This window comes from Phyllobates terribilis, unplaced genomic scaffold, assembly GCF_046119375.1.
Source record: "Phyllobates terribilis strain yellow unplaced genomic scaffold, ASM4611937v1 Scaffold_3__8_contigs__length_932513732, whole genome shotgun sequence".
NCBI lineage: Eukaryota > Metazoa > Chordata > Amphibia > Anura > Dendrobatidae > Phyllobates > Phyllobates terribilis.
This window is the reverse complement of record NW_027362763.1, coordinates 742,106,258-742,129,473: the sequence shown is the minus strand read 5'-3', so window position 1 is coordinate 742,129,473 and position 23,216 is coordinate 742,106,258. Positions and strand designations below refer to the sequence as shown.

General features: G+C 43.3%; 1 protein-coding gene across 1 annotated transcript; it reads right to left on the bottom strand.

The window, feature by feature from the left end:
* Nucleotides 1-9,415: 9,415 nt before the first annotated feature.
* MDH1 (malate dehydrogenase 1) lies at nucleotides 9,416-20,565 on the bottom strand. The gene is made up of 9 exons (XM_073672148.1): nucleotides 20,407-20,565; nucleotides 16,050-16,148; nucleotides 15,859-15,955; nucleotides 13,404-13,579; nucleotides 11,997-12,119; nucleotides 11,238-11,414; nucleotides 10,710-10,823; nucleotides 9,838-9,927; nucleotides 9,416-9,758 (listed from the first exon to the last, which is right to left on the bottom strand). Exons 1-9 carry the CDS (start codon nucleotides 20,407-20,409, stop codon nucleotides 9,633-9,635), a joined length of 1,005 nt encoding a protein of 334 aa, XP_073528249.1. The 5' UTR covers nucleotides 20,410-20,565; the 3' UTR covers nucleotides 9,416-9,632.
* Nucleotides 20,566-23,216: the final 2,651 nt, after the last annotated feature.

Genomic DNA, 23,216 nt, shown 5'->3' with positions numbered 1-23,216 from the left:
GCCTCCAATACGTTGTCCTGTCGTGTTGCGGTCGGGTTAGCCGACTCTATGGTGCCTGCAGTTTAGGTGACTCCTATGTGGGCTGCGGGATCTGGCAATGAAGGCTGGTTCCATAGTGCCAATAGGACAAGCACCCCCTGTAGGACTGTGGGTTTCGGTAACTCCGGCCGGCTCGCGACCTTGCAACTTTTTTTTTCATGGGTACTTTCTGCTACCCATCCGGGTTCCAGTACCGTCAGCTGGTTCTCGGCAGTGCCTTTGGCTTAGGTGCCTCCTTCTCGGTATCCAAGTTCCATCAACGTCTGCTGGTCCTTGGTAGTGCTTTCTGGCACAGGTACCTCATGCTTAGTAACCGGGTTCCAGTGCCATCAGCTGGTCCTCGGTAGTTCCATTGGCTCTTGTACCTTCTGCTACCCATCCAGGTTCCAGTACCGTCAGCTGTTTCCCGGCAGTGTCTTTGGCACGGGTACTCCCTCCTGCCCAGCCTGGTTCCAGCACGCCAGCTGTTTCCGGGTAGTGTCAACGTCACTTTGCCTCCAATACGTTGTCCTGTCCGGGATCTGGCAATGAAGGCTGGTTGCATAGTGCCAATAGGACAAGCACCCCCTGTAGGACTGAGGGTTTCGGTAACTCCGGCCGGCTCGCGGCCTTGCAACTTTTTTTTCCATGGGTAACTTCTGCTACCCATCCGGGTTCCAGTATCGTCAGCTGGTTCTCGGTAGTGCCTTTGGCTTAGGTGCCTCCTTCTCGGTATCCAAGTTCCACCAACGTCTGCTGGTCCTTGGTAGTGCTTTCTGGCACAGGTACCTCCTGCTTAGTAACCGAGTTCCAGTACTGTCAGCTGGTCCTCGGTAGTTCCATTGGCTCTTGTACCTTCTGCTACCCATCCGTGTTGCAGTACCATCAGCTGGTTCGCGGTAGTTCCATTTGCTCTTGTACCTTCTGCTACCCATCCGGGTTCCAGTACCGTCAGCTGGTTCTCGGCAGTGCATTTGGCTTAGGTGCCTCCTTCTCTGTATCCAAGTTCCACCAACGTCTGCTGGTCCTTGGAAGTGCTTTCTGGCACAGGTACTTCCTGCTTAGTAACCGAGTTCCAGTACCGTCAGCTGGTCCTCAGTAGTTCCATTGGCTGTTGTACCCTCTGCTACTCATCCGGGTTCCAGTACTGTCAGCTGGTTTGCGGTAGTTCTATTTGCTCTTGTACCTTCTGCTACCCATCCGGGTTCCAGTATCGTCAGCTGGCTCTCGGCAGTGCCTTTGGCTTAGGTGCCTCCTTCTCGGTATCCAAGTTCCACCAACGTCTGCTGGTCCTTGGTAGTGCTTTCTGGCACAGGTACCTCCTCCTTAGTAACCGAGTTCCAGTACCGTCAGCTGGTCCTCGGTAGTTCCATTGGCTCTTGTACCTTCTGCTACCCATCCGGGTTCCAGTACCGTCAGCTGGTTCGCGGTAGTTCCATTTGCTCTTGTACCTTCTGCTACCCATCCGGGTTCCAGTACCGTCAGCTGGTTCTCGGCAGTGCCTTTGGCTTAGGTGCCTCCTTCTCGGTATCCAAGTTCCACCAACGTCTGCTGGTCCTTGGTAGTGCTTTCTGGCACAGGTACCTCCTGCTTAGTAACCAGGTTCCAGTACCGTCAGCGGGTCCTCGGTAGTTCCATTGGCTCTAGTGCCTTCTGCTACCCATCCGGGTTCCAGTACCGTCAGCTGGTTCTCGGCAGTTCCTCAGCCTTCTTGTACCTTCTGCTACATTTCCAAGTTCAATCTTTTTGAAATGGTTCTTGGTAATCACTCTGGATCTCCCTGACGACGACCCTGAAGACCACCCCGAAGATGAGGACCCCGAAGACGACGACCCCGAAGACGAGGACCCTGAAGACCACCCCGAAGAAGACGAGGACCCCGAAGACGACGACCCTGAAGATGACGACCCTGAAGACCACCCCGAAGAAGACGAGGACCCCAAAGATGACGACCCTGAAGACGAGGACCCTGAAGACGAGGACCCTGAAGATCACCCTGAAGACGATGACCCCGAAGTCGACGACCCTGAAGACGACAACCCTGAAGACGACAACCCTGAAGACGACAACCCTGAAGACCACCCCGAAGAAGACCAAGAAGATGACCCTGAGGAAGATGACCAAGAGGACAAAGAACAAGAAGACAACCACCAAGATACAGAAGAACAAGAGACAGAAAACCAAGAAGCAGAAGAACAAGAAGCTGCAGAACAAAAAGCGGAAGAACATTATGCATAAGACTAAAAATCAGAGCAAAATATATTATCTAAATTATAAGCAGAAGACTAAGCAGTGTATGGGGGTGAGTCCGTTCCTCCTCGTGGTGCCCCTGGAAAAGACCTGCTACTGCAGGCCAAACTGAATGCGGACAAATCCTGTTGTAAATCTTTTGAGACAGGCAGAACGAAAGGTGTAATCTTCAAACTTTTATAGAAAACAACTACAGGAATGCCTGTCACAAATAAGAATATGATGAAGAAGAAGAAGATGAAGAATAAGAAGAATATGAAGAATGTAAAAAAAAAAGAATAATACGAAGAAGGTGAAGAAGAAGAAGATGAAGAAGAAGTTGATGAAAAAGATGCTGATGATGATGAAGGAGAAAGTGTGGGAGAAGTAAAAAAGAAGGTGAACTTAACATAGTCAATATTTCCGTAACTCAGAACGTCTTAAAAAAAATATTAATTCCTGCTATTCCATTTGATTGGGCTAAACCTCTATGCCTTTATTGTCTCCCCCACCTCCCCCAATACATTCTACTTTATTCTTAGTTGTTTTCCTTCATGTAGAATTAACCTACAAGGAAAGAAAGGGTTTATTTTCATTCCAATATTTGTGTCCCATTGACTTGCATTGGTTTCCGGCATCGGAATCGGCGATATCCGATATTTTTTGGGTATCGGTCCGATACAATCCGATACGATATTTCTCGATATCGGAAGGTATCGCTCAACACTAGTCACATCTGATGCACCCAGTAAACTAAGTGATACATCGCTGGGATCAGGGTCTCTTTTCCTCCATTATGTTGGTCTCAGGTGAAGTAGCAAAAACATGGTGACAGATTCCCTTTAAAATGTAAGACAAACCCTTTAAGTTATCCCCTATCCATAGGATGGGGAATAACTTAAAAAATCTTGGGGATCTGACAGTCATGACCCCCTAAAGATCCCAAGAACAGGGCTATAAAGATGCCATCTGAATGGAGGTTGAGCATGTTGACCATTAATTACTAGGTATTGTCTCCGTGCTTGTCAGAATATTTTGCCTGTTACATTGGGGGGGGGGGGGGGAGAATAAAAATAAAAAAACAGGATACATTCATTAGATATTTTGTTTGTTAAATTAGGAAAATAATGGAACAAACAAAGTATCCAAACTAAGTTTTTTTTTTTTGTTTTTTTTAAAAGAACCCCCCCCCAAAAAAAAAACAACAAAAAACACAATTCATGATCACCTGTTGCCAAAATTCAACCATAACCATGAGTCTTTAGCCACACTGTACCTTTTTTTTAGCACTAGCTACAATACGGCTTCATGTGTAATATTAGCGTACATGTTCAGAGGCATAAAACATTGTTACTCTGTAAAATATTTGCACTCACTAATATTTCAGTGTAACAGCGCCATCTGCTGGTCATGTGAGAATACACAACTCATTTGAGTACTGTGCCAGGGTTCAGATAATGATATCCGTGTATATTCATATACAGTTTGTTGCAGAAACCTCTGTAAGGCTATGTGCCCACGATGCGGAAATGCTCCGGATTTTTCCTGAGCATTTCTGCATCTCCCTGGCAGAAAAAGCGCATGCGGATTGTACATGCGGATTGTACATGCGTTTTCCTGCCAGGGACAAGCGGAAGTGTTTTTGCATGCATTTCCGCATGCGGGTTGACAAGCGCTTTCTAAGCGATTTTAGCATCACTTGGAAAGTGCTTGACAACTTTGTCACACTATATAAATCCATGCAAACGGCATGGATTTATATAGTGTGACCTTAAAGAACGATAAAAAATAAATCTATACTTACCTTCTGATGGCCCCCTCAGTCTTTATTCGCTCCGTCCTGGCTTGCCGGCAGCTCGCGGTACACTACACTGAAGGACCTGCCGTCACATGACTAAATTACGTCAGCGCAGGTCCTTCAGTCCACCGCGAGCTGCCGGCAAGGGAAGACAAGCACACCGGGGGCCATTAGAAGGTAAGTATAATATTTATTTTTTATTTTATTCTTTTTTTTACAGGTTCTATGGTACTCAGGTCCGGAGGAGAGTCTCCTCTCCTCCACACCCGGGTACCATCCGCACATTGAAACGCATGGAATCCGCATGTACAGATCCAGTGATGCATAATCCATGCGTTCCAATGCAAGTCAATGGCGACGAAAATGCGGTGATTCCGCAAAATAATTGGTAGTGCTGCGTTTTTTTCCGCAATGATAATCCACAGCGGAAATTTCGGCAGCATGTGCACAGCACATGCGGATTATCATTGGGGAACATGGCAGGCCTTCTACCATGCGTTTTTTAAGCGTTTCTGCAGCATTTTTGCCGCTGCGGAAACACTTAAAAAACGCATTGTGGGCACACAGCCTAAGATCCACTCATAAGTGGGACAGTTTCAGAAGTCAATGAATGGAACAGATTTACAGTTGCAATTTACCACTTATGAATCCTCTAGATCTCACCTTGATTTTCCCTCAGTTGTTGGTAAGAGTCAATATTTACTGCATCACAACACAGGACAAATGAATGCGGACTATCCCCAGGAGTAGCGCAACCAGCAAGTCGTGCAAAAAAAAAAAAAAAAAGACCCAGACTTGCCCCCATTCATTTGAATTGTGCCATAATTAAATAGTGTCGCAGCCGTGTTTGGCCACATGACCCTTGTAGCAGCCAAAGTCGCCCTGTAGCCTCAGCCTAATTCTCAGACAATTCACATAACTGAAAGCATCACTGGAACTTATGCAATTTTTTTTTTTTTTTTAAGCCAAATCTTAGTCGCATGTGAATCACATTGACATCTATGGCAAGTGATTCATGCAACCAGTCATTGAAGATCCAATACACCTGGAGACATTGCCAATTCTCCCATTTTAATATTTGTAAAATTATTAGCAGATTAACCTGGAATAATTTCCCAACAAGACAAAAGCCATAAGCAGCTTGTAGTCAACAGACTCTCAGAACTAAGATAATTAAGTAATAAGACAAGCCGGTCTACAGATGGTTTGCATGATCTTTACCGCACGTGCATCACCACAATGTGCCGTGGCCTCCACAGCTTGTCCCGTTACTCCTACGTCCGCTTCTTCACCAGCCGGCATTCACACAACCATAGGATGGGCAATAAGTGTCTGATCAGTGGGGTCCCCATCTACGGACAGACCCTCTGTTTAGCTATAGCAGTTGGCTAGTGTCCGCCAAACAGAAGATATAGAGGTCCATAGCCAAGTGGTTCCTCCATCGTAGTGTCATAGGCTTACACCACAACGCGCAGGGACCTTACAAAACCAACTTGTTCCATATATTTGTGTGACTACTCATTTAAAAAGGGAATACTCAAAGAAAAAAAAATGGAAACAAATGGGCCCTTATAAAGATGTATAAAAAAAAAAAAAAAACCTGAGAAAATTCTTTTATATAACATTATTTTAGTGACGTTTTTAAGGAGCAAGTGACGTGTTCCACACCATGCAAGGAGCATAAAAGCAAGCAAGTCAAGTTTTTCTTAGCAGAACAGAAGTTTAATAGCATTATACACTGCATGTAACCACCATGACAGATCTCCGAATAATAAAGTATAAGAGGATATGCAAACTCTTTGTTAAATACGAGGGGATACAGGCAGAGTTACAATGTACAGTGAGAATAAGTGTTGACCCTGAGAACAGGGGTTGTAATTACTCCAAAAATTGTTTTATATTAACAGTCCAAAGAGATAAGTGACATAACCTTTGCATATACATGATCATATGCTGCTGTGTAAGGGTATAGTAAAGTCACATGGAGTATGAAAAAGTGTTTCAAAATTTCAAAGAAACATCCAATCACATAGACAGCCGTAAGCAATCACCTGGACAGTCAGAACGGTAGAATAGTTCCCAGATTCCCAGGATCTAATATCCTTGCCTGCATTTACTGTGAATAGGACATTGCTCTTTACCTAACATACGACCTGATGAAGGAAGGTAACTCTTAGGACTGTCAATATAAAAATTGTTTTGGGCAATTACAACACCTGTTCCCAGGCTGAATGCTTATTCCCAGCATACATTGTAACTGCCTGTATCACCTCGTATTTAACAAAGGGTTTGCATATCCCATTATCCTAAAGATCTGTGTCATGGTGGTTACATGCAGTGTGGAATACTATTGATCTGCTACTAAGAAAAATTGGACTGTTACTATGCTCCTTATACAATTATTCTTTTAATGATGCTTTTATGAAAAGATTGTCTTCTCAAAGTTTAACTAAATATACAGTACAGACCAAAAGTTTGGACACACCTTCTCATTTAAAGATTTTTCTGTATTTTCATGACTATGAAAATTGCACATTCACACTGAAGGCATCAAAACGATGAATTAACACTTGTGGAATTATATACTTAACAAAAAAGTGTGAAACAACTGAAAATATGTCTTATATTCTAGGTTCTTCAAAGTAGCCACCTTTTGCTTTGATGACTGCTTTGCAGACTCTTGGCATTGTCTTGATGAGCTTCAAGAGGTAGTCACCGGAAATGGTCTTCCAACAATCTTGAAGGAGTTCCGAGAGATGCTTAGCACTTGTTGGCCCTTTTGCCTTCACTCTGCGGTCCAGCTCACCCCAAACCATCTCGATTGGGTTCAGGTCTGGTGACTGTGGAGGCCAGGTCATCTGGCGTAGCACCCCATCACTCTCCTTCTTGGTCAAATAGCCTTTACACAGCCTGGAGGTGTGTTTGGGGTCATTGTCCTGTTGAAAAATAAATGATGGTCCAACTAAACGCAAACCGGACGGAATAGCATGCCGCTGCAAGATGCTGTGGTAGCCATGCTGGTTCAGTATGCCTTCAATTTTGAATAAATCCCCAACAGTGTCACCAGCAAAGCACCCCCACACCATCACTCACACCTCCTCCTCCATGCTTCACGGTGGGAACCAGGCATGTAGAGTCCATCCGTTCACCTTTTCTGCGTTGCACAAAGACACGGTGGTTGGAACCAAAGATCTCACATTTGGACTCATCAGACCAAAGCACAGATTTCCACTGGTCTAATGTCCATTCCTTGTGTTCTTTAGCCTAAACAAGTCTCTTCTGCTTGTTGCCTGTCCTTAGCTGTGGCTTCCTAGCAGCTATTTACCATGAAGGCCTGCTGCACAAAGTCTCCTCTTAACAGTTGTTGAAGACATGTGTCTGCTGCTAGAACTCTGTGTGGCATTGACCTGGTCTCTAATCTGAGCTGCTGTTAACCTGCGATTTCTGAGGCTGGTGACTCGGATAAACGTATCCTCAGAAGCAGAGGTGACTCTTGGTCTTCCTTTCCTGGGGCGGTCTTCATGTGAGCCAGTTTCTTTGTAGCGCTTGATGGTTTTTGCAACTGCACTTGGGGACACTGTCAAAGTTTGCCCAATTTTTCGGACCGACTGACCATCTCTAAAAGTAATGATGGCCACTCGTTTTTCTTTACTTAGAATTTGTATTATGGCAAGAAAAAAAAAAAAAGCATCTAACAGTCTACTCAGTAGGACTATCAGCTGTGTATCCACCTGATGGTCCCAACCCCATTTATAAGGCAAGAAATCCCACTTATTAAACCCGACAGGGCACACCTATGAAGTGAAAACCATTTCCAGTGACTACCTCTTGAAACTCATCAAGAGAATGCCAAGAGTGTGCAAAGCAGTCATCAAAGCAAAAGGTGGCTACTTTGAAGAACCTAGAATATAAGACATATTTTCAGTTGTTTCACACTATATAATTCCACATGTGTTAATTCATAGTTTTGATGCCTTCAGTGTGAATGTACAATTTTCAGTCATGAAAATCCAGAAAAAAAAAAAAAAAATCTTTAAATGAGGTGTGTCCAAACTTTGTCTGTACTGTATATATACACACACACACACACATTTTTATAAGCTTCCATTTTTTGTTTTGGGTATTCTATTTAATCGGAATTACGTATACTATTGGACCGCTTATTTTTTTGGGGTACTCGTAATAGGGCACCTGTTGGGATAAAATCATGTAGGATGGCTTAACCCAACTCCCCCCCCCCTTAAATAATAGAGCATCACTGTAGTTCCAAATTCCATGGGCTGCACTTGTTCTGTCTATAAGAAATCAAAGAGGTACCCACTGTAGTCTATGGTGCTGTTTATATGGTCATTTATTGTTTCGCAAACCTTTTTTTGAATTCACAATAGACACCAACATTCTTTGATGCAAGGCTGTGGCTTAGTGACAGGCAAAGAACTAAAAAAAAAAAAAAAAAAAACCACAAGCAAACACCACACTCCTCACCTGAACCCAGCATAGGCCACTCTGTGGTCTGCACAGGAAGCAGCAATGTCACCGTTCCACCAGCATCAGAAACACTGCAATTGGCTACTGCAGTCATGTGACATGCTGCAGAAGTTTGAGGATGACATGCTGCCCAGTCACTTGACCGCTGCAATCACTAGCTCCAGCGGCTGGTAGAAAAGCAGTGTCACCACTTACAGGCCAGATTCAGGTGGGTGCCAGTGAGCGAGTTCTGTTTTAATCATATCTCATCCCCTGGGCTAAGTTTTTTTTCTGCCTAGACAACTCTTAAAAAGGGAATGACATCATTTTGGATAACACTATTAGCCAGCAGGTTAATAACATTATGAATTACCTTTATTCCTTCTGGGAGCCACTGGCTTTCCCATACTATAAGCACACCCCGAACCCCGACTAAGACACCTCTGTCAAAGTGCCAGGAAGAGCAGGAGGCGCCAGCTCCTAATTTTCACATGGGTGCTGCAATTGCAGTACAGCAGCTGAGGACCTTGCCAATGCTATTAACCTGCAGATATGGGGTTAGTGTTATCTGACAGGCTTCCTTAAAAAAAAAAAAAAAAAAAAAGTCTTTTAAATTAATACACAAATTTCATGTTCAGTGGTTGGTCCTTCTCTTCATTCAGAGACAGCACTGGCTTCACTTGGAGAAACATGGTCCATGAAATGGGGAAAATCTGAGTCTCCAAATTGACGAGGATGGTGCTCCGGACCACTGCCGAGGCACTGAGCGCCAAGTTTACATATCACTTCAGAGACAAGTACCCCACATATTTTGGACTACAGACATGTTTCTATTCCCCCTCCCCCCAATGTAGTCCCTGTAGCTGCTGTAAAGCACATAATAAACCACTCCAGGAGACAATACAGTGTATACCCCAAACTGGGGTTTTGTTATTTTTTTTAATTCACTATTGCTAGGAATGACTCATACTAGTCACAAATACAAAACCAAATCCAATGTGATGTTCAGTGACTTTACTACTGAGAACGGTTGTAGACATAAATAAGCACTCGATACTAAAGCTTATAGACAGCTTTTCATTTTTTCAGGACTTAATTGTGGTTTGGGATCAATTTCTAGTCAAGCGATTGAGAGGTACTCGAAGGCCGTATCCTTCTCTTCTTGAAGTTCTTTGGCTGTTGCGTCCATCTTTTCACGGGAGAAGTCATCAATTTTGAGGCCTTGGACAATTTTCCAGGACTTGTCCTGTTGGAGAACAGAGAACATTATTTAAAGTAAACAAATCTATGAGGCGAGAACCTAAAAATACCCTAAAGTATCATACCTTGATAACAACAGGGAAGGAATACAGAAGTTCATTGGGTACTCCATACGCATTTCCATCAGAGATCACACCCATCGAAACAAATTCTCCCTAAGACGGAGCAAAGGTAGTAAGGAAGGAGGATCAGAAAGTCTGCAAAAAAGTCCTTTTAGCCTCCACCCAAGTGGTATGTGTCAGCATGCTGAATAAAACTTTCCTATGCAAAAACAAGTTACCCCGCACATCCAATGTGCACTTAACCCAACATGATGTTTCCATCAGTCTGATGTGTGTCCTAAATAATAGGAACTCAAGCTGTTCTGAGCTGGGTTACACGTGATCATTAGGACCTAGGTATAAGCAGAGTCAAGGATACATATTTTGCAATCAACTACTACTCAAAGTGAATAGTTTATGTACGATTACATCCTACATACTGAAAGGGTTAAATATAAAGTCCCCAAGAACAGAGCAGGCCCAGGAGCAGAGCCTGCAAGATACCGGTTTGTGTTACACAGCTGACATCTGCTAGTAATACAAAAACTTTTGAAGCTCCTGATAATCGTTGACCGCAGCATTTAAAATTATGCGATTGATGGCAGGTGCGCCACAATGGCCCCTATTCCCCCCCCCCCCCCCCCTCAGCAATATGATTATGGGGTACTGTTGGTTCATTACGAGAGCTCTGGGGTCTAACAAATGCCCCCCCACAGCTGCCATGTTGATCTTATGAAGTCCTCCCATAGGCTGAGATTTAGAAGAGGACAATGATATATAGCAGTACAGCATTATTGCAGTATATCCATGAAGCAAGTGCATGTTTAAGTCACTAAAGGGGTGAGAAGGAGGAAAAAAAAAAAAACAAACACAAAACCTGGTTTGCCATTATTTACCTCTGGGGTTCCAAACCAGATGTCTCGCACATGATCGCAGATGGCTTTGGCAGCAGACATGGCGCTGGATAACTTCCGTGCTGCAATAACAGCTGCACCGCGCTGCTGGACAGTCTAAGACAGCAGATCAAACTGAATTTTATTAATAGCACAGATGTGCATGACCATATTACAAGCTCACCATTAATAAAAAGTGTCCTTTAAAAGGGGCATGCTCACATGATGCAAGCTACCAATATTTTACAGAATGGAATCTAAACTGCAGGGAAATACCATATACGTGATCAGTTTAAAATATTTCCAGACCTGGTGCTTCTACAAATAGTATGTTGGTTCCATCTGCAACTAAAGAACTAAATGGCCATCATCAGTCTGAGCTTCAGAGAAAATGCAGTTCAAGCTAAAAATCCCTCCCATTGCAACCCAGCAGGAAATGGCCGCAGTGACTATGCCTGGTTATATTGGCCCCTGCAGTTTATCCGGGGGTGCACCATACACAATCTTGGTGATATTTAGATTTCTTCTTACCGATATGAAGCTTCCCTTCAGCCAGCTGTCATCTTTCACAGCCTCAGAGGCGCACACATCCTTCCCCTGCAGCTTTACAACAGCATGACTAACATCAGGATACTGAGTGGAGGAATGATTTCCCCAGATTATCACGTTCTTAACATCATCGGATGTCACATTAAGACGAATAGCAATCTGGGGGGAAAAAAAAAAAAAAAAAAGTTACAAGCAGATCAGACTAAAAGTGATGTAGTGGAGAATTAAAAGGGGGCTCTTGGGTGAAAACAAGTCATCACTGATTGGTGGGGATCAAACTGCCAAAACAGCAGAGCTTGTGGATGGGCAACCCCAGTAACATGTTGAAATAAGAATATAAGAAATATTTAGCAAAACGCCTTAAAATGGTTCTCATACTTAAAGGTTTACCAGGTATACACAGGACAGGAGATGTGCGAGTGATAGTCTGGAGGGGGTGGGGTGGGGTTCAGAGTACTAGGACCCTCTGTGTCATGATAAGGCACCCCTCTCCCCAAGAGAATAAATGCAGCCATACTATTACAACTAGTCACAGATTATTACCCCCACTTATAAGGAAAATGGCTTCATATCATATGGATTGGTGATAATGCTGCAATTATGGGAAGTGTGGTGTCAAACATTTCATGCCCCCCCCCCCCCCTTAAAGACTGGAAAATAAGTGTCAGGGAAAGAACGGAAAAGAAAAGAAGCCCAAGTTATTAAATAAACTCCATTTTACAAGAGTTGCAGTTACCATACCTGAGCCTTCGCCCTGTTATGGTCCAAGCGGGTGAGACAACTGAAGTTCTCTTTGGGGATGGATGGAGCAGACTTTAGTGCAGTTAAGCAGTTGGTGTTTGCAGGATTTCCCACAACAATCACCTAAAATAGGGAAAAAAATAAGTTATACATTTTAACGCTGATGTACCTTTATTACCCAACACTTACATAGTGAGGACACTGTGCTTAAGAATCAAGATTTGTTGTTTCAAGACCCAGTGGCTGAGCCAAGATAAAGTCCAGTTGAGTGGCTTTAATAACCCAAGAGAAAAAAAATCCCAAAATATTTAGGGTACTGTGTCAAGGGGCAAATACACAGGATTTTTTTGCCATCTGCTGTATTTTATAGTTGGAGCTGGTAAATGAGTTCCAGAAGTCTAACGTACATGCTGCAGAAGTTACTGAAGATTGCAATACAAAGGATGCAGTGTAGGAGTCAACCACGCCATATAATGCAATGGAAACATCTGGCAGGAGTGGACCTGAATGGATGGAGGTTTACCCACTGCGTTGATTGGCACTAAAGGGGTTTTTCAGGCGATCCTTAGGAGATGAAAACTATACTACAGTGTATGACGCGGACCTAATCTGGTTCTGTACATCCAGTTCTGCCTCAGATGCAAAAGAACGGCTACGAATAAAACTAGTGTCATAAATAAGTGCCAAAATACCATTAATTAGAAAATACTTGTTTTGTCTAGGGAGGGAATCACTACGGAATTAAAATGTCTACCATCTTATCTGACAAACCATTCTAGAATGTTAAGTAGAAGAGGGGGCAGAGACACCCCCTACTGTGTAAAATGTGCTCCCTGATTTTGTGACCCAATACTGAAGATACCAGGGGCGCTGAGGTAAGAAGAGGCTGCTCACACTGCTGTCCACCATGTCTTATTGAATGACTAGCAGCTGCTGTCACATATTGCCAGTATTGTTGCACAAAAAAAAAAAAAAAAAAAAAAAAAAAAAAGTTATCCAATTAAATGATATTTTCTCCCCAAACCCCCCCCCCCCCCCCATATTCTATTCTTGGGAGGGACCCTTTAATGATTTCCATCTAGATCAGTGTTTCCCCAAACTCCAGTCCTCATGCCCCCCACAGGTCATGTTTTCATGATCTCCTTAGTATTACACAGGTGATGGAATTACTATCAAGGCATCAGGAATTCTCTCACCTGTGCAATACTAAGGAGATCATGAAAACATGATGTGTGGGGGCCATGAGGACTGGAGTTTGGGAACACTGATCTAGATGATGAAACCAGGACACAAGTCTAGCCTCGCTTTATTTTTGTGGCCATTAACTTCAACAAGTGAAACTCACTCATATTCCTGAATTGTCCCACATACTGAGAAAAGTGTATCCTTCAAAGAAAGACTATATACCTTAACTGTCTTCTTTGCATATTTATCCAGTGCAGCGCCCTGAGACTTGAAAATCTTTACATTGGCCTTCAGCAAATCCTTCCTCTCCATGCCCTCCCTCCTTGGCATGGAGCCCACAAGAACGGCAACATCTAGGTCCTTAAAAGCCACTTCTTCCTTGTCTGTAGCAATTACCTCTGTGGATACGATATAAAATAAGTCTGTTTATCAGGTATCTTTCACCAACTCTGCACTGTAACATTTTCATACAATTTGTAAATACATTAGTAGAAAAACTAAAACCTATTTTTTTTTGTAATTCAGTGGTCACACTTCTGCCCATATACAGTGCAGCTTCTCATGTTAAACACTACGGGCCCCGATTACTACAGCTGCACTTTTTTTTTTTTTTTTTTTTAAAGGCCATTTATATCGGCTGTCTTGTTCGTCATTGTGAGCAGGTTTGGAGTTTTCAGATGTTTGACCAATTGCAACCTAAAAGGCTTAATTCTTGTGCCAATGTACTCTAGTACCTCCCTGGAGTAATTTTAATTCACACCTGAACTTTTTGAAACATTTTGCCTTTGTCAAATATCCTATTCCTTTTAGACATCTGCACTCTGATGATTTTTTTTTTTTTTTCTGCATGAAAAATGCAGGCCATGACCAGAAAACCGCAGTGTATTTTTATTTTCTTATGCCAATCCATTTGCATCTCAGTGGGGAAAAACACAATCCATACACTGTATTTTATTATTGCACCATAGGTCAGTAGTTGCAAGGGTAAAAAAAAAAAAAATTACCATGCAAATATGGCCTAAGGCTGGATCCAGACATTGGGTGTGGTGGAAAATTTATTGCAGATGAAGTTTTTTTTTTTTTTTTTTACTTGTTTGTGCAGCCTTAACTAAAGGGTAACAACTAAGTTCTAGCCTGCAATCTTCATATGCTCCGATAGGAAGCCTAGTCCAAGTTTCAGATTTTTCTCTTATAGGTAATATAGGCATTTGTGTTCTTTTTTCTATCCTCCTGCCCCCCCCCCCCCCCCCCCTTGAGTCATACTACATGCTTCCCCCTCCCCTCCAAACTGGAGATTTATGTACAATCCCCTCCTTGTTGCCATCTCCAACACAGATAAGTGAGAGTATTCGGGAGCTCGGACTGATTTGTAACATTATCTAGCTGAGTGCTCTCCAAGAAAGGAATTTTATTTTTAAGCAAACAAAATGTCCGGAAAAAGGCAAGTCAGCAGCAGTTAAATTTCCACATCGCTGCAACGTCTGTGAATCCAGCCTTAGGTCCATAGCACTTTTTTTTCTGCCCCCAGCATCTTGCATCAGTATTTGTCAAAATTTGGTGCACGTGTTCCCACTACCAGGGCTGTGGAGTCGGAGCCCATTTTGGTGGAGTCGGTATAAAATGGACTAACTTGGACAATATATAATAAATTGGGTACAGTAGTCCAATGCAGTTTGTGGGGAATATTTTTTTTTCATAAGAATTTAGGAAAGTTATGAAACGTCCTATAAATGTCTGTCCTATTCCTGATCTAAGGGTCTAGACTTTTAGCTGAGATGAATCTGTGCTGCAGTAAATTTATCACTTAAACATGAGCCATGGATGAGGGAGTCATGGAAATTGAGGAGTCAGGTTTGGCTTACCGACTCCACAGCCCTGCTACTACACTGGATCGCCTTCTATGGTGAACTTGCCACATAGTACACTAGACACAATCTACTGTGTCAGCTAGTTTAGAGTTGATTAGCATGTTGTCATTAGTCCACAGATTTAACCTTTGCCTTACAGATAAAGGACAACATTAGTCAGTTTTCTTTGAGCCATGTAAAACCATGGGTTAAAACTAAAAAATCTTTAAAACCACAGTTCACATTTACATGTGGTCTTAGACCGGATACAATTGAGGAACAGAAACAAAAAGGTTATGGCTGAGGGTCTGGCATTTTTAATCCCCGTGATCTGCAAACAGCAAGAAATTTTAGGCTGACACTCGGATTTTTGGTGTGATCGGCACACTATAGGGATAGAGTCCGACTACCAGCTGTTTTTTTCCCCTTCTTAATTTGCCCACTTCTCCCCACAGTGCAAATTTGCAGTCCTAATGAGAAGGATGTAGGGGGTGGGGGTGCAAAGCAAAAAACCCATGAAATCTGCAACATAGGATTACGTTGAACCAAAAATATAATGACCATTTTTCCTGGAATTTTGGATTATGGGATAGTGATTTAAGTAACAACCCTCTTAGTCCAGGGAATTGAACATAGACCAAAACTAATGTGGTGCAGGGTATGCACATAACACGCAGCTTCAAAACCGCAGTGAATCCTGAACGTGAGAAGCACCCTGAGAGCAGTTTCTTGCAGATACTTTGGGAAGCTTCTAGATGTTGAAACCCAGTTGTGAACAGCAAACAAGTCATTATATGCCATTCATCAAGTAAATGAAGACATGACCTTACCTTTGAGCAGAGGCAAGGCGCAGTCCTGCAGCTCCATGACTACACCGTCCAGGACTCCCATCATGGGGGTAATATCCAGGAGGACAAGTGCAAGAGGCTGCAGACATGAGGATAGCGGTGAATACATGTAGGCAACATCTGCAGATCATAGTAAACCACAGCCAATACAGGGGATTGTTCTGCCAAGTTACCTGGTCTTTTCCGAAGACATCGCCCTTAGCAATGCCATACAGCAGGGAATAGGCGATCTGACCAGCAGCTCCGGTCACCAGGACTCTGATGGTTTCAGGCTGGAGAAACAGAAGGACGTCAGCACATCAAACATAAACAGCCATGGAGGTTACATGTTTTACTTGGCTTTTGTTGTTAAATTGTCCAGGAGGTGTGCCGGGAGTGTCAAAGCGTACATGGCAAATGCACTTAAAATACAGAGACTTGAAGGGGTTGTCCACTACTTATTATACCCTCCCCAATGTATCCCCCTGGGGCCCATAAGTGTTTTTGTAAATACCTTCTGTTGCAGATACTGCCTGTGAGCGGCGCTATTGGTAGCCACTCACAGGCATCACGTGACCCCCGGCTGCCATCCGCTGACGTCACGGCAAGTCCAGGCTGCAGCCGAGGGTCCCTCCTCTGCATTCCACACTGGCTGCTGGGTTTTGCTGATGTCACATTGGAGGCACATCAGCTTCTCTTCTGCTCTGTTGACAGGACATGACTGCAGACGTCATGCGGATTGGGGCTGTCCGTCAGCAGAGCAGCATTTAGAGGAAGAGCTGCTCTGCAAACATGAAGCAGCAGAATTGCTGGCAGGAGCGGTCAGTGACTGCTCTGATGGGCACAGCAGGAAGGTAGTTAGCAACAACCGGTTTGTTAGTTTTTAGGCCCATAGTAAGAATAAGAATCCCAGACAACCCCTTCAATTAAAGGGAAGCAATCGTGACATATGACCTATAGCTCAAGTCCTGTAGGGACAGCTCACAATGACCGATTACAACCACTGGACTCCCAATATCCTAGAGATTTATGATATGATGAATTTCAATCAGACACAAGAGTGTTTTCCTCCAACAGATGTGATTATATCCTTCAGTCCTGTTATCTGTAGCCTCACTCACACTCCTGCTCCATCAGACTTTGCTGTCCCCCCTCCCCCACTTTTAGCAATCAGATCTCCAGGGTTCTTCCATACATAATTTCTAGATTTTAGTGGTAAATCAAAAAAAAAAAAACAAACAAAAAAAACAAACAAACACCCAACCAAGACGTTTTTGGCTGCTTTTTCTTTTTTATTCTACAAGTACTTTTTTTATTTGCCTTTTTCATGACTATTAAAAAAAAACAACAAACAAAAAACATGTGTCATTAACCTCAAGTAGTAAGAACGCTGCTTGCAATCAAATTTACTACATGTATGCGAAGACCAACAGCTTCTGGCTAAGATGCTATGTATGAAACCATCTGGGAGTGATACATCTTGCTTTGATGTCTCATATAGATTACATGTCCAAAGTATCTGTATGGATATACCAGTCAGCACAGTGGCCCAGAATTACCAGGCTGCAGGCAAAGCATAGGGAACGTTTTTTTTTTTCAACAATGAACTATGAGAACAAGTCATACAAGTGCTGGACTTAAAGGGAACCGGTCACTGAAGTCTGATGTGTGGACAGCATGGAGAAACTGAGCAGAATGATATATAGGTTTCTAGGGAAAAAGTTCAGTAATTCTTGCATTTTATTCATTGAAACCCCTGGTGTTTGCCTGTATACGAGTCCAGTGGGCGGACCTAAAAGTGATTGACAGCTATGTCTGCATGCAGCCAGTCACTGTATAGGCCCACTCACTGGACTCCAAAGAATAAAATACAAGAATTACTGATACTTTTCCCACAAAATTGGAAAGCAATCTGACCATCTCCTCCGGCTCTATAACATCCTACCTGCAGATCAGACACCAATTTTCTGAGAGAGGTCACCTTTAATGACACTTAGAAATTGGAGATGAAGTTGCTTGTTCTTAGGAAAGTGGTGGCTACTCGTACAGTTAGCAACCTCCAAAATTTATGAAAGTACACAAACTGCTAAATGAAAGTCATCAGATGCCTTCCATGTAAATGGGGGACATTCTGGACCAGACGTGGTGCAACATGAACCTACAAGATGATGTCCAGACTGTTGGATCAGATGTCACTTTAGACAGACTACATTCAGATGTGCAAGAGACCTGCACCACTGCTGAACCCAAGTAAAGACTTCCAACTCCATATACAGACTGAAGTACGGCTGACTGAGCCCAGCCTTAGTAATTATGCAGCAGCTTTTACCTGAGGCAAAGAGCAGCTAAAACCTGCAGCAGATTACAACACCCAAATCCCATACAAGCAGCACCCCTGCTCCAGATGCAGCACCATGTAGGCGGTGGCATAATTCCTAGGTTTACAGAATGGGGTGAGGAAGGTGGGGGTTCATGCCATCTGTCACCTTGATGAACCATGGTATCAATATTTTTGAAGAAGAGAAAAAGAGTGTGGGATCAGGTTTCGCCAAATTGTTTTAACATTTCACTAAAAAGTACAGATATTACAGGACATGGGGAACTGTTACATGTACACTACTGCTGTGCACAGCACCAAACAGCGAGTTACAAAAATACACAATTTCACCTTACAAATCAAACAAAAACAGACACATGCAATGGTTTAATTCCATATAGGCTTCAATGATATGAACTGATTTAGAAAAAAAAAAAAAATGGCACTTATGTCTGAACTTTACCCTGAAGCACAGGAGCTGTAAACATGTTTTCCCCATTGATAGGACTAGATGTTATCGATATATAACAGACAAGTACCTGAACTGTTCAGAGCTAAGATATCACAAGAACACCCATTGTCACAGCCGATCCATACAGCTATGGGGGAGATTCTGGAACCATTTTATATCTCAGATTTCTAGTCTGAAATTATCTATAAATGCAGCAGGCAGATTTTGCAGCTTTTTTTCTTCTGGGGAATTTCTATAGTGGTCACGTACTGCAGATACACCACCTATTCATTTGAAAAGAGGGTGCATCTGCAGTACCCAGCCGTGGCCACTATAGTTTTGATGGAGCTGCTGAGTTCTGGCAGCGGATCAGCAGGGGTAGCGGGAGTTAAACCGCAACCAATCAGATATTGATGGACTAGCCTAAAGGATAAGCCATTTATATAACATAAGAAATAAAGAATAAGAGGACAAGCTCTTTAAAGAGGGTTGTGCAGTCGCTATGCTGCTTGTGAATCCTCGCACTGTAGGCTGTGAGGATTTTGAGGAGCCTGGAGTGGGTGGTCATATGATATGCATACTCCAGGCCACATTACAACTAGACGTGAGCAGTCTCACTCAATGCAAGTGTATTAAGTAAGGCTGGAAACAGTCTAGTCAGAACGTGGCCGGGAGTATGTATACCGCACTTGCAGTCACATAACCACCCATTCCCAGCACTGCAAAATCCTCAGAGTGCGCAGTGCGAGGATTCACAAGTCTGCAGTCAAAGCGTGAGTACACACTTGAAGAGGTTGCCTACTACTTTTTGATCAATGACCCATCCTTAGGATAGGTCATCAATATCTGATCGTCCAGGGTCCAACCACCGGCACCAGCTATGATCACTGTTGGCGGCGGCTGGCAGTACTCACTAGCCATCTTCTGATAGTGGCAGCTACAGGGTACTGCACATCTACCTCTTACTGCTTTGAATAGGAGGCAGATGTGCAGTACCCAGCCCTGGCCACTACCAGAAGACGGAGCAGCTCAGCAAGCGAGTACTTCCGGCCGACTGCCGCCAACAGCTGATCAGTGGGGGTGCCGGGTGCTGGACCCCGGCCGATCAGACATTGATGATCACGGACACAAGAGTGCCCCTGTGCAATAACACTATATGGGCCCTTTGCAGTTCAATAGCCCATCATTATGCACAATTTCACCTGCTTTGGAGTGGACTTGGGCCCCCTTACCTCTTGGGCTCCTGTGTGGCTGCACCAATGACATGTCTGCCCCTGTTGATGCCCTATCCTAAAAGGATAGATCATCAATGCTAAAGTAGTGTACAACCTCTTTGAAGCTCAAGAGCAGACAACCGCTTTAAATACATGTATTCCGGGAGGGGAAAAAAAAAAAAAAAATAAGTTTACTCCTAAAACGTGGAATCCCCTTATATTAGTGCACCATTTATCCCATGGCACTTTATATGTACACCAATTATTGGCCAGCTTGTAAAGAGTTACAGGGAGAAGTTACAGCCGCTCTGCAGGTATATAAGGAACACGTGCATACACCTATATAGACACCTATAGTCTGGGTGTAGGGTGCATACAGCGGCCTCCCCAGGGAGCACACAAGGTTATAGGCACTGCAGCGCTGGCCTCCTGGCAACATGCCACACACAGCACAGCTCCCTGCACACAGACTCGTGAATAATGGAGCCCACCAGGGAGCATTATGTAACCGCCACAGGCCGCAAAGGTACATGCAGCCTCGGCCCCAGCAGCGGGGAAGTCATACAAACCATGATGCTTGACAGGCAGAAGATGCAGCAAGCGGAAGGAGATGTGTCTGGTCTCTGCGGCTCCTGTCACACTGGCTGCAGGTCACCTTTACCAGCACTTCTACAGCAGTAATGGACCCACGTGACTGACACACCCCCACCGCGCTTTGCCTCTTTTCTTTCCGATGTGACGAGGCTTTGTAGTCTTTCCTGACGCCGCGTGCTGACGTTCTACTGGGAACTCTGCTCTGAGAGGACTACATTACCCGGCATGCTTTGACAGTTGGAGATGTGACAGATCATTCCGCCTCTATTTTTGGGGAAGGAGGTGGTCGTTGTGTGATTCTCGCGTTATCAAACGTGACTACTAGTGAGGCATAAAGTGATGTAATGAGGAGCTGGGGCTCCCAGGAGAAAGGAGAGTCCCGGGATTTTGTATCAGATGAGGGGTGGGGGTGTATAGTTACAAAAATAGTTACTTGTTCAGAAAAAAGTTTATTTTAGGCTGTGTGCCCACTATGCGTTTTTCAAGCATTTTTGCCGCAGAATTTCCACAGCGAAAATGCTTAAAAACGCTTGGTAATACGTGCCCCATGGTCCCCAATGATAATCCGCATGTGCTGTGGAAATTTCCGCTGCGGATTATCATTGCGGAAAAATACGCAGCATGTCCATTAATTTTGCGGAAACGCAGCGTAATTGCCGCCATTAACTTGCATTGAAACACATATTATCCGTGTCAGCCCATTTGCACACACAGATAATATGCGTTTCTATGTGCGGATGGTACCCGGGTTTGGAGAAGAGGAGACTCTCATCCAGACCCAGGTACCATAGAACCTGTGAAAAAAGAATTTAAAATAAAAAATAAAGATTATATTTACCTTCCGATGGCCCCCGGTCTCCATAGGGATGCGTCCGGTCTGTTGTATCGGTCGCGGTGGTGTGAGGACCTGCGGTGACGTCATTTAGTCATGGACTTATATAGTGTGACCAAGTTGTCAAGCACTTTTCCAAGTGATGCTAAAATCGCTTGGAAAGCTCTTGATAACCCGCATGTGGAAATGCATGTGAAGAACGCTTGACAAACGCTTCTACCTGGCGGGAAAAACGCATGTACAATCCGCATGTGTTTTTCCTGCCAGGGAGAAGCGGAAAAAATATGCAGCATTTCTGCATTGTGGGCACATAACCATAAGGTTGGTTTCAAGTTCACTGTTAAAGTAGTAATGTTGGGGGAATGCTGGGATTTCAGCTGGGATTTATTGGTACACAAAGTTAGTTAATGCCGTAAGGCCAATTTTTCTCCTTGTGGTTTAGTTTTTTCTTCTTCCTTTTTTCCAAGAGTCGTAACATTTTCTTGTTATATTTTTCCGTTCCCGCAGCTGTATGGGGGTTGGATTTAATGCCATGAGATGTAGTATTGAACAATACAATTTGTTTTACCATATAATGTGCTGATAAAAGAGAAAAGAAAAACAAGTGAGGTGAAAGGATGGTGAAAAAAGCTGCAGAACTGATTTTGGGGTTTTGTGTTAGGTGATTGGGTAGTAAGAATGAATTCTTCATCTCAGTCCGGTTATCAGATTTATATAGGTTTTTTATTTATTATTATTATTTTTTGTGGCTTAAATAATTTGCTTTCCGTCACCATTTTCTGAGTTCAAGGAAATAAAAGGACCAACTTCCAGATCGAATTGGAGATAAAATCGTGATTTAATTGGTAATATATTAAAAAGATATACGCATGCAAAAATAAAGTAAATGAAGGTGGAGACCTCCATGAAACCTACGCGTTTCGAACACTAAACATTCTTAATCCTGGCATACCATCCTCATACCAGGATTAAGAACATTTGGCGTTTCACGGAGATCTCCCTCTTTATTATTTCATTTTAGTATGTGTGAATCTTTTTAATGGATTACCAATAAAATAACAATTTTATCTCCAATTAGATCTGGAAGCTGGACCTTTTTTTCCCTTGAACTTGCACCTAAAACTGCTCATCGGTGGCGTAGCCTTGTGCTTCCACACTTTTCGGAACAGAAAGAGTGGGCTGGTATTTTATATTTTGAGCCTTTTTCTGAGACCTTTTCCTTTATGGGTTAATTAAAGGGAATCTGTCTCCACATTTGACCTATTTAAACTATGAATATGCGCATACAGGTTATAGAAAGTCCTCCCTGTATGCTTCATATCAGATGCCTTGTTGCTGATTAATTATCTTTGATCGCTTTATATAAATGAGCTCTTCCAGGCTCTGGGGAGGATGTTGTCTGGAAGATAACTCTGCCTCCAGAACTTATTTTACATGAAGGTGGAGTTACCAGTGTGACAAAAGTAACTAACACAGAACAGGAGAAATTAAATTAGTCTTCTTGCAAACACATTTGCTGCAGCTCTGAGCTCTGCTGAATAGTAACAATATTGCAGCCCTGTCTGCCTGTGAGCTGGAAGTTGAAGCTGAGAGGAACCTGCAGATGTGTCAGGTATAATCACACACAGCTCTGTAGTGAGATCAGGAAAGCAGAGAGCGGCCATCACACATCACACTGGTAACTCCCCCTTGTATTTAAATCAAGATGTGGAGACAGAGTTATCTTCCGGGCAGCATCCTCCCCAGAGCCTGGAAGAGGTCATTTATATAAAGTGATAAAAGATGAATTTTCAACAACAAGGCATCTGATATGAAGCATACAGATAGAACTATTTTCAGCAGTCTATAGCCTGTATGCCCAGATTAATAGTTTAGATAGCTCAAAAGTGGTGACAGATTCCCTTTAATTTCATATTTTGATAGATCAGACTTTTACACAATGTGGTGATATTG